The sequence below is a fragment of the Gigantopelta aegis genome, chromosome 10 (genome assembly GCF_016097555.1).
Source record: "Gigantopelta aegis isolate Gae_Host chromosome 10, Gae_host_genome, whole genome shotgun sequence".
Taxonomy (NCBI): Eukaryota; Metazoa; Mollusca; class Gastropoda; order Neomphalida; family Peltospiridae; genus Gigantopelta; species Gigantopelta aegis.
This window is the reverse complement of record NC_054708.1, coordinates 35267005-35279381: the sequence shown is the minus strand read 5'-3', so window position 1 is coordinate 35279381 and position 12377 is coordinate 35267005. Positions and strand designations below refer to the sequence as shown.

Sequence of the window (12377 nt, the reverse complement as noted above, 5' to 3'; positions counted from 1 at the left end):
ATCCGGTGTTTAGAGGGTCAGGTTTTAGAATTTATAAAATTCGGGACCATGAAACTTTGCCAGTTTTGACATAATAATACCTTTATTTAATGCTTGATTTCAAACATTAAATAATGTGTGTGTATATGTGTGTGTGTCTACATCCACACACATGCACGCACCCACACACACACACACAGTAGAATCTCGTTGGGTCAAACTCGAAAGGGTTGAATACACAGCAACACTCGAACCAAAAATGAAGTCCTGAGTTACACTTACGTGTTGTTGACCGATGGTTCGAACACTTTCTTGAGCACCATTGGGGTTCAAGTCAACAGGATTCAATGTATATATATACAATTAATGACAATATATACAATATATATATATATATATATAAAAACCATTCAACACCACCAACTATCAATTAAAGTATTGTATATTTTATTCGGTGTTCATAAAAAGCATTTAGCTACTAATCACAGGTAAAAACCAATTTGGTGCCATCTGTTTTGAACTTCAGCTACATAAAAACAGTATTATTAAGAATGATCCATATCCAGTAGTCAATTTTAATAGTCATCTGATCATTTGAATTGCCAAATAAGATTACATATTAGAATATCTGGAAATTACTTGGGCAACCGACACAGGAAAGATGGACTTGTTTTGAAATGTCCCCTCCTCACATATTCCACACTCTGAATCTGGGGCCTAATTCACTAAACTCTCACAACTTTGCGATCTTGCAGTGCAATGCTAAAAGACTTACAAAGAGGATGCTTTGTTGTCTACCAGAGCCCAAGAGACCTTTGTGAATTAGGCTCCTGTATTACAACTGCCTAGTTACTCATTATTGTCCACACTGTTATCACTTCTGCAATGTTAAAACAAGTCAAGGTTTTCAAATTTCATAATTGTTTATTTGTTTGGAGTTTTTTTTTGCTGCTTGTAGTTTAATTGTATTGACTAGTTGTTTCTCCAGTTGTACAGTTGATGCTAAGGTCTGCCTACTACTTTTCACTAGACTTAATAAAGGATCTTCATGCTCTGTATCGCCTATTGGATGTCACCTGTGGTACATGTGTTTGATGTAACCTCCTTTATGTGTAACAAGATAAGTTTCTGAACCCTGTCTTTTTAAAATGTAGTTTTTGATGCAAGAAGTGCACGATGAAATCTCTTCTATGGGTAATCAAAGAGTTTCTGAATACTGTCTTTTTCATGTTGCTTTTCGTGTCGTTTAAGTGCACTCATGTAGGTGAAATTCTTGTTGCAGAACTTGCATCTGAGATTGCCCGCATGGCCTCTAAGGTGGTGTCTCAGCTGAAGCTTGTCAGAGAAGTGACACGTGCACAAGTGACATTGGAAGAAATCGCCCGTGTGCACTCGCTTGTGTCGTTTTAACACATGCCGGTATATTGTCTGGTATGGGCACTGATCACAGCTGAACACTTTACTCCAACTGGGGTACTTTTTGTGTGGAAATACTGAGTCCTTTGGTGCTATGTGAGTATCCAGCGATCCCCGACTAGAAAGTGTATCAACTTTGATACTTTGTACAGCTGCTCGTCCTTCTAGTCGTCCAACATCCAGATGCTTGAATAACATGTTCTAGAAAATAAAAACACCACCTTGTACTGACGATGAGTAACGACTTTCTATCAAGCAAAACCAAGTGACTTCATATATCTATATTTTAATATTGTTGACTTGTATATTAACACTAATATATTTTGTTTTCTTTTGTTTTCTAAATATTCATAATAATGCTTTTTTTAATAAAACAAATATGTTCTGAACCTGAATGAAAAAAACAACAAGAACAAACATGATTGTGTCAACTGGTTTTTAAAACAATAGCTGTGGACATCTGAGTTTCTTTAAGGATAGTTTATATATTGTGTAACACTTGAACTGTAACAGCTGACAACAGAAATGAGAGATACGGTGCAGATTTTATGAAAGTTGATGTTCTTAAATGCCAACCAAATATAACACATGTTAGCATGACTGAACCCATCGTCGGTTGTAAATTATTAAATATATGTGGCTGCCTTGGAAAGTTAATTGAGAGATAAATACATTGCATAAATTAACATCAATATAAAATAGACAAGAGTAGATAATGATACACATTGACTTCAGTGGTGTAGCCATTGAATTTAAGTCTGGTAGGTTCCTGGTTTGCATCTCAGTTCCCACACAGAGCGAGTTTTACTTATGGGTAGATGCAAGGACACTATACATGTATGATGCATACCAACATTTCACATATTACTAACCATTAACGACTAACCCACTGTCCTGGACAGACACCCAAATAGCTGAGGTGTATGTCCAGAACAGCATGCTTGAACCTTAACTTGATATAATCACTAAAAAAGTTAAAATAAAGGAAGGAAATGTTTTATTTAACGATACACTCAACACATTTTATTTATAGTTATATGGTGTCAGACATATGGTTAAGAACCACAGATATTGAGAAAGGAAACCCGCTGTTGCCACTTCATGAGCTACTCTTTTTGATTAGCAGCAAGGGATCTTTTATATGCACGATCCCACAGACAAGATAACATGGTCTTTGATATATCAGTCGTGGTGCACTGGCTGGAGGGAGAAATAGACCAACGGGTCCACCGACCATGCATTGAGCGATTGCTTTACCACTGGGCTACGTCTCGACCAAAGTTAAAATGAAATCCAGGAAGTATATTAATGTTCAACTACCGGTACAAAACAAAGTAGTGCTATCTATAGTCTGTCACATCCTCCCATATCAATGTTTTTTTGTAAATAATTTCACTTTGATTTGATGCAAGAAAAAAATTAAGTGTTTTGGAACAAACAAAACAACCATTTTTGTGTGCAATTTTAAAAAGAATCGGTTCAGTAATAACTAAAACTGTAATACATACCAAATACTGAAGCTTTTCTTGAAAATAAACAATGAATTAATGAGACTGACTGAGTTTGAGCATTTATAATGATTAAAATTATTATTTTCTTGTTTAGGATACCAGTGTTAGTGTTTCTGAACGCCTGAATGTTCCTAAAAGCCAAGACTAGATTTTACCTCTGAATAACTTGAAAAATGTACTGAACGCGTAATTATTAAAAAGGCTTCATTAGTCAGAAACATTTTATAATGACAGCAAACTCAGGACAGTCCGTTTAAAACAATCAGAGAGAAATTTAACCATTCCAGAAGAAGAAGAAGGAAGGAAGGAAGGAAATGTTTTATTTAACGACTCACTCAACACATTTTATTTACGGTTATATGGCATCAGACATATGGTTAAGGACCACACAGATATAGAAAGAGGAAACCTGCTGTTGCCACTTCACGGGCTACACTTTTCGATTAGCAGCAAGGGATCTTTTATATGCACCATCCCATAGACAGGATAGCACATACCACGGCCTTTGATGTACCAATCGTGGTGCACTGGCTGGAGCGAGAAATAGTGCAATGCGCCCACTAACAGGGATCGATCCCAAACCGACCGCGCATCAAGCGAGTGCTGTACCACTGGGCTACGCCTCGCCCCAGAAGGAGGAGGAAATGTTTTATTTAACGACGCACCCAACACATTTTATTTGGTGTCAGACATATGGTTAAGGATTAAGGACTACACAGATATTGAGAGAGAAAACACGCTGTTGCCACTTCATGGGCTACTTTTTTCGATTAGCAGCAAGGGATCTTTTATATGCACCATCCCACAGACAGGGTAGTACATACCACTGTCTTCAATATATCAGTCGTGGTGCACTATTCGGAACGAGAAATAGCCCAATGGGCCCACCGACGGGGATCGATCCTAGACTGACTGCACATCGAGTTAACACTTTACCACTGGGCTACATCCCGCCCCTTAACCATTCCAGATGACCATGACCGTGCACTAACAGTTTGTATTAAAAACACCTCGTTAACAATCATCCCTTAAAAGGATTCAATAACCTGACAGAATCATATATAAAACACGCATGATAAGAGTATACTGCTAAAGCGATACATGTCCCCTACTGGGCCCAAATCTCCTAAATTCATAGGCCATACCCCTGTGAAAAATGGGTAAATTGCCATGAAAGTCAAACTTGATCTGTAACAGTACATAATAAAGTTTCAGCTCAACATTTCAAAATCTTCTGGAAAAAATGTCCGGAAAAGAAATTTTCATATCTCCTAAATTGAAGGGCCATAACTCTGTAAAAAGGAAGGAAGGAAATGTTTTATTTAACTATGCACTCAACACATTTTATTTATGGTTATATGGCATCAGACATATGGTTAAAGACCACACAGATATTGAGAGATGAAACCTGCTATCGCCACTTCACGAGCTATTCTTTTTGATTAGCAGCAAGGGATCTTTTATATGCACCATCCCACAGACAGGATAGTATATACCACTGCCTTTGATACACCAGTCGTAGTGCACTGGCTGGAACGAGAAATAGCCCAATGGACTAACTCTGTCACAAACTGGTAAATCACCATGAAAGTTAAACTTGATCTGTAACAGTACATGATAAAGCCATACACAAAATTTCAGCTCAATAATCTCAAGGTATTCTAAAAAAACACATCTGGAAAACTATATGTGGGACAGACAGACAGACAGACAGACAGACAGACAGGCAGACAGGCAGGCAGACAGGACAGAGATGAAACCTATAGTCCCCTCCGGTTAGACCGGTAGGGGACTAATAAATTCACACAACCATAAACTAAATGGTAGAACAGACACAGGAATTTATAGTTTAGTCTTTATTGATAAAAATGCAACAACATTCTTAGAACATGACACTGTATAATATTATGCAGACTTTTAAAGAAAACCGTACAAATTCACAGAAATGTGTAATAATAGCAAAGAGTCAGTTCACTGTGGAATTAAGTCAGTCTAATTCTCAAACAAATGTTGTTGTTTTTTACAAACATTTTCAAAAAATAATAATAGAAATTATGCCACATTTCATAGATTAGATTTATTATTTTGTGAAGAACACTGCAAATACTGACAGAAAACAAAAATTAACACATTTTTACTATCATGATAGGTACTGGTACTAATATCCATTGTGATCCCCTACAAAAAAAAAAAAAAAAGGAAAAAACAACTATGTATTGCTAGTCAGCCTGTAATGAATATATCAACAATAAAATCAAACTGTTCTGTAGAACCTGGAAGCTTTTAGTTACATGTAATTATCATTATGACTTTGTTAAAGCTGACCGGCCTCGGTGGCGTCGTGGCAGGCCATCGGTCTACAGGTTGGTAGGTACTGGGTTCGGATCCCAGTCGAGGCATGGGATTTTTAATCCAGATACCGACTCCAAACCCTGAGTGAGTGTTCCGCAAGGCTCAATGGGTAGGTGTAAACCACTTGCACCGACCAGTGTTCCATAACTGGTTCAACAAAGGCCATGGTTTGTGCTATCCTGCCTGTGGGAAGCGCAAATTAAAGATCCCTTGCTGCCAATCGGAAGAGTAGCCCATGTAGTGGCGACAGCGGGTTTCCTCTCAAAATCTGTGTGGTCCGTAACCATATGTCTGATGCCATATAACCGTAAATAAAATGTGTTGAGTGCGTCGTTAAATAAAACATTTCTTTCTTTCTTTTGTTAAAGCTGTGAACATTAGTTTCAGAGGTATGAACTTTATGTTTTGAATGATAGTCACTTTCAGCTAGTACAAATGCCAGGACAACCAGAAACACACTGAAATTGCTAACATTTATAATTCAGTCAAAATGTTTTAAGTAGTGTGCAAGATAACAGTAAAATTATTGTAACAGCATATCTTACAATGACTAAACAACAAACAAATTTCAAACTGCTTTCCAATGAGAACACTAATAACAACTTGAGTTACTACACATACCATAGCAACCAGAAACACACTCCACTGGCTAACTAATGTGCACAATAATAGTGAAAAAACGAAACTATTTTACACTGTCTAAAAAACAATTTAATGAACATTCTTTCCAATAGAAACTTGTATCAAAATGTCCGGTACCATTTTACTGAGAAACATTGTAGAGTAAAATCACCTTAAACTGTACATGTGGCATGTTCACGTCATGTATAAACACATTTCCTAGGGAACACGACAGACATGCTTGAACCTAAAGTGGGAGACTGATTGTTATGTGCAATGCTACACAATTTACAACACCAAATGCTTAAGTATAATATTATCAGGCCCTGAAAAGTGCGAGAACAATCATTTCGTTCACGCATCGCTTGCACAAATCTAATTTTGTAAAACCTATTTCCCGTTCACGCATTGAATTAAGGACATCATTTACTTGGACATAACGCGTTATGCAAAATGGGTTACCTGGGAAATGGAAATGAGTTATGTACATTTTTAATTCTCAGAGGCCTGTATAATGTAGACATAATACAGCTTCACAATTTACATTTTTATACTGTCCCTTTTATAAGAAGTCTTCTAAAACACAAACTAAATTATCAGCAACCACGAACACTTTCAAAGAACATTAATATTAAAATCCATCTTTGGTAGGTAGGAGTTTTGAGATATAGCCTATTATAAGTGCTATACACAAAAACAGAAGAAAAAAGAAGAGGCCAGCATATTTTCAGGTCAAGTTAAAAACCATGGCTGTCATTCACCAAGTGACTTTCCACATGCTTTGAAGAAATGTTGAATGATATGAACTCAGTGTTAGATCTGCCCCTTCTTGTGCTTTCTTTCATGGTAGTAAAGACATGCAGTGGAGGAGAACAACTTTGCACAATATCTGCACTGGAGTTCCCCCCTGTGTCCCTTCAGGTGATATGACAGCTGGTACTTGTCAAAGAACTTGCATGTGCACAGATGGCATCTGAAGTATTCTTCTGTGTGCTTTCTCTGGTGTCTCTCCACCACAAAACGGTAAGCACTCTGGAAATCACACTGACTGCAATTAAATCTGGCTTTTGCCACATCAGCAAATTTCCCTGATCTAATTTGAGAAATGGCGCCATCTCTGGGCTTCAGCATCTCCACTGAATTATAATGACCACTTGTCAGTAGCCCAGAACTGGTGTCATGACTGCTCTGAAGGGTAGACAGGGTTGTGGCACCAAATCTTTGACATTGCAGGGGTGACAATCTTTCACTGAATGTGGATGTTAATGTCTACAAAATAGAACAACCACCATTTAGAAATTAAATTTTGATACATTCCAGAACATGAATAAAGACAAAAGAAGGAAAAATTTAACCAATTTCAGTTAATTTTCTTTTTATCAACACCTTTTTTGTTCTTTTTTTATATAGAACCCACACTGAAGAAAAACAGCCAAATAAAAGATTTCAGAATACATACACATGTATATAGCTTGGGCTATTTTACTATGTGTTTTGTTGTTTCTGTTGTTGTTACAAATACACAGGGGTGTCTAAACTTGGCTGACCATTGACTTCAGTTTTGTTTCAAAGTCTGCCACTAGCAGGTATATTTTGTACACAGCATTGTTATCAGTTTGCATGGATTACTGATGACCCAAACCGGTTGTTTCCGCTATTTACTGTCCAGTTCCAGCCAAGAGTTTATGCTTCCAATGAATCAATGGATTTATCCAGTCTGGTGTTTGTGATCGACATCTCATTCTCAAATCATAACAGACCAACTGAAAGTGTTTTTTCCACACGTTATTACATATATGCTTTGATTTATAGTGTGCCATTAGCATAAAAACAATAGGATATTCTGGTGGCGGATAGGTTAAAACCAGCGAGAGTTCAGTGCCTTGTTAACAGGTGAAACAGGTCTGAATAGCAGGAATGCACAACTGACTAAAAAGGAATTTACATTTGTTTTAAAGAAGAAACATTGTTAAGAAAGTACTTGTCTGCACCATGCTACTTTTGTTTGCCATCAGGACTACAACTGGCCTGACTTGTGTTTTTTCTCATGATGGTAAAGAGTGGATCTGGATGAAAAAGCAGCAGCACAGAACTGACATTTAAGTTCACCAACATGGCCTTTCAAGTGATATGACAGTTGGTACTTGTCGTAAAATTTGCAACTACACAGATGACAGAAGTGGAAATCTCCAGTGTGCTTCTTCTGGTGTCTCTCCAAGGCAAATCGGTATGCACTCTGGAAGTCACAGTGGCTGCACTTAAACTTTGCATCCTTCTGTGCGTGTGTCATGTACAATGAACTTGCACCATTATTTTCAGCATCCAAATGGACTAGATCTTTCTGCACTGGCAAATGATAGACTCCTGTGTGTGTTACAAGTCCTCCTAATTCTGGCAACTGTTCCACTCCTATGGTATTAGCCTGCTCTTGTGAAAAACTATTCTTCAGTATGGATTTGCCAGCTGTACAACTCTACAAAATAAAAACAACCATTTTCATGCAGATGTCTGACGAAAATGTGGGTTTGTACTATCATATAACTTTCTTTTCTTCTTTTTTCCATATAACTTTCTTATATAAGTTTCAGTACTTTAAATTGCAAAAAAACACCTTTTAATTCTGTAACAGAAAGAACGCAAGAATTGTTTCTTACAAAGCCATCTGAACCCTGAACAATAAGTTATTGTTCAATGCATACTTGTAGAAATGATGTAAGAGAATATAATTTTAACCATATGGAATGTAAAACCTGGAAAAACAGCTATTTCTTGTAGGTTTTGTTGTTGTTGTTGTCTGTATCTTTATTCCCTCTTATTTTAAAATGTGCATAAGTCTTTTAACAAAGATATCAATTACGTAAGATCATCAGACATAATATAGCAGACCATCAGATGCTATAAATTAAGTTAGTTTGGCATGATTTTTTTGTGATTACCAAGGTCCAGTGCTTATGGTTTAAAAAACTGATGGTGAGCAATAAACTGCTCTCCTAAAATATGAAGGAGAGCAATTGTTCAGTGTCTAAATGGGTGAATATCTATTATGTGTTGATAAGATTTAGCTATCTAAAGAAGTTTAAATTGCTGAAGGCATGTAATTAATAGCAGACAGAAACAATGAAGTGAAAAACTTGCACTTAAGAAAGGCATGATTTGATCATTTACCTACCCAAAAACTGATCGAGGACTGCGTTACAGGGTGCAAAGAAGCACTTTATATTTACTCGTCAATTTGCTAGTGAATGAAAGAAACCCACAAGCAACTTATCAAGTATTAATATGGATAAACATTTTTTACACACCTATTTTGAGAGGCAGTTGTGGCAGACCATTTTAATCTCCAACATATTTTGTAGATTACTTTTGAGACTTGTGACTGGTTGTTCCATGATGATGACCCAGTTGCCACAGATACACCATCCAATAAAATTAGCACAACTGAAATTGACTGCTTTGTGAAGCACACATTAACTGCAGTAGCAAGGTTGAGTGCCATAAATAAATCTGAGTTGAAAAGGACGTTTAACTTTATTTCAAGCTAGCTATTGAGGATATGCAAGAAATAGAATTACAAGTAATAAAGCATTACATTATCATTAATATAGTCACTGCAAAAACAGACTGCAACCATATGCTCATCAAATGATCAATGTACGTGAATATTATCATTGTAAAAAATATCTAAATTGCTACACAAATTTCTGTTGTGGACATTATGAAATACTCTATTTAAAAGGAAAGCATTAATTTTACATTACAAAACAGTAAATCATCAACCAGAAATGAAAAGATGATCACATGATTTACAAATTACAAGAACAGCCCTAAGTTCAGCCAGTGAATGTTTCACTATAGTTTGCAAATTATTTAATTGGTTCCCAACATTACCTTTTGGTTTAATGTGAAGCGAATAAACCAGTCTAGCGGACGTTTTTCTGCTCGGTCTGGCTGAACGCAGCCCTGGAACTCAGGCAATTAAAAATACAAAAAATAATAATAATGATAATTTTATTTCTTTATTATAATCTTACTGCAGAACACAAACACATGGTCAACTAAAAGTAGAAAATCAGAGATTGGTTTTAAAGAGTTTTAAGAGTTCATTTACAATCATTAGAATACCTTGGGTGACGATGGCTATCTGACATTATGCATGGTTTGCAAACAGTCCGAAATACTAAGCTTATGCTTTAATTTTGATTGTTAATACATGTCAATAGAAAATTTATGTAATAATGACATTGCCGAAGATAAGTGTTTGGTCAAATTTTATTTGCCAGTGCAGAATTTCACTAGCACAGGCGAGTGTTTCACTCTGGTACTGCACCCTGCATTACAATAATTTATTATCAGAATAACCAAGTTTTTACATTACAGTATATAAGTATAATAAAAATATTAAATCGGCAAAAGACAACAGAAGTATGAACGATAAAACAGGTAGCATTCATCTCAGCTAATAAAGAAAACACATAAGACATTCCTTGTGAAAACCCAGAGCATATCAGAAAATATATCCTTCAACACTTCATCTTTAATCTTTATACTGACATTCTATTTCTATTTGCAAAAATAACTGATACATATGTTTAATTTACCATGATGGTACGAATTCAGAGCAATTATAAAATTAGTGATATTAGCATGCAACAAGGTGGGTAGTTTTTCACACAAGTGAAAGTCGTTTTGCATGAGCACACGTCAGCAAAAGAAATTGCTTAAATCAAATAATAATAATATTATTAATAATGATACTTTATTTAAAGAAGGTAACTCAATTAGTACAAAACTATTATCCCCCCGAGGCCTCAAATAAGGACTGGAGCTCCTGGTCTTGTCTAAACCTTGAGCACTACATAAGACATAGATCACACATTGTATTAATATAAAATAAATGTGGTGGTGATGACAAAAATCATCTATGACAATCATTGTGAATAAAACAAAGAGTACCAGTGAGGTACATGATACACCCATCACAAATTATCGAATGTTTTAAAACTTATATGAATTTGTAAGAAAGATAGGGCCCAGACAAAGATTTGATTTAATATGAAATAATGCATAAAAAGTAGGTCACTGTGACCTAGTTATAGCGCACAAAACACTACCATTCCAAAATGTACTTGCATGCAATGTTTGATAATTCTAAATGAATTGATAAGACAGATATGGTCAGGAAATGTAAAAGTTAAAGACATATGGACCTAATGGTGCCATACTATAATACAACCTGTCAAAGACGGGTATAAAACAAAAAGTAAGTCATATTAGTAAAAGAAAATGTTCAATGCATCCAAATTTTAAATACAAAATGTATGTGAGACTACTTTTCTTCTTTTTTTCTGAAAGTTACACAGAGCTCCGTTGGTATATTAGCAGCAGTAACATTATAACTATTATATATACAATGTATATATTACTCTTAACAAGTGATATGTGGTATTATTATGGTATTATTACAGGGAACATTTTGTTTTCAAAATTTCGATTACGGGCAGCAACATTTCTAGTCAATTGAAAATTGATTAGCAACTTCAGTTTAATGTTCTAAAACTGTTTAGCAATGTCTAAAACATGCATAGTGAATCACGACGTGATACTAAATAAAATGTTCCCTGCATTAATCTTATTCTTTTAAATACAAATAATTATGTATTAATCAATTTGTTACTTATTTATTGCATTATACAGGTACTGAATTAATTATTGTCTACATTGATCAGAGTTTTTATTTTTGAGTGGTGAATACACATGTTAATAAGTATGTTTAAGTAATCCCTAATTAAAAGTGAGTCCTTACTATTCTGAATTCTGATAATTCAAACTTGGTGGTATAATATATAATAAAACAAACCCCATCTTTTAAAGAACATGCTTTTATTTTATGAAAAAGCAAGTTCAATAATGTGAATATGATATAAACAAGATATAAAATTTAACATTTTGATCCACCCAAATTTCATGACAAATTCAATTACCATTACAACAATGCCAGTATTAGTCAGCATGGTAATAAGCAGTACAGGTACACAGTATATATGGATTTGTTTATGCAAAAGCCAAAGTCAAAGGAAAAGAACATTTGTAAAAACATTAATGCCATATAAACACATTTAAAACTATGGTTCTTTGGTGTCTAATGTATTGCTATTTTGACATTTGATCTAGAGATTGGAAATCTGTTGCCATCACATAGGCTAATTGGCAGCAAGTGATCTTTTATTTACACTTTCCCAGACAGGAGAGTACATACCAAGACCATTTGTGTACCAGTCTTGGAGTATTTGGCAATATCAAAAATACACACACACACACACACACACACCCTGCACCACCTGGTCAAGGCTAGATTGTAACATTTGTACGACTAGACCACCAATCTACATCCTGCACCACCTGGTCCAGACTAGATTGTAACATTTGTACGACTGGACCACCGATCTACATCCTGCACCACCTGGTCAAGGCTAGATTGTAACATTTGTACGACTGGAC

At 35.6% G+C, this 12377-nt stretch overlaps 1 protein-coding gene across 15 annotated transcripts in view; it reads right to left on the bottom strand.

Annotated features, from left to right (window-relative positions):
* The window catches only part of LOC121384041 (zinc finger and BTB domain-containing protein 46-like), a 131804-nt gene that overhangs the window by 69483 nt on the left and 49944 nt on the right, over positions 1–12377 (bottom strand). The window contains exon 4 of one of the 15 annotated variants that reach the window (XM_041514211.1): positions 755–1596. The exons of 13 other annotated variants lie outside the window; for them this stretch is intronic. In XM_041514211.1, the coding sequence (XP_041370145.1) occupies positions 1168–1596 (429 nt within the window). In that variant the 3' untranslated portion in view covers positions 755–1167. Of the gene's footprint in view, positions 1–409; positions 1597–12377 lie in introns of those variants that run through there. One more of the 15 variants, XM_041514210.1, reaches the window with a different exon arrangement.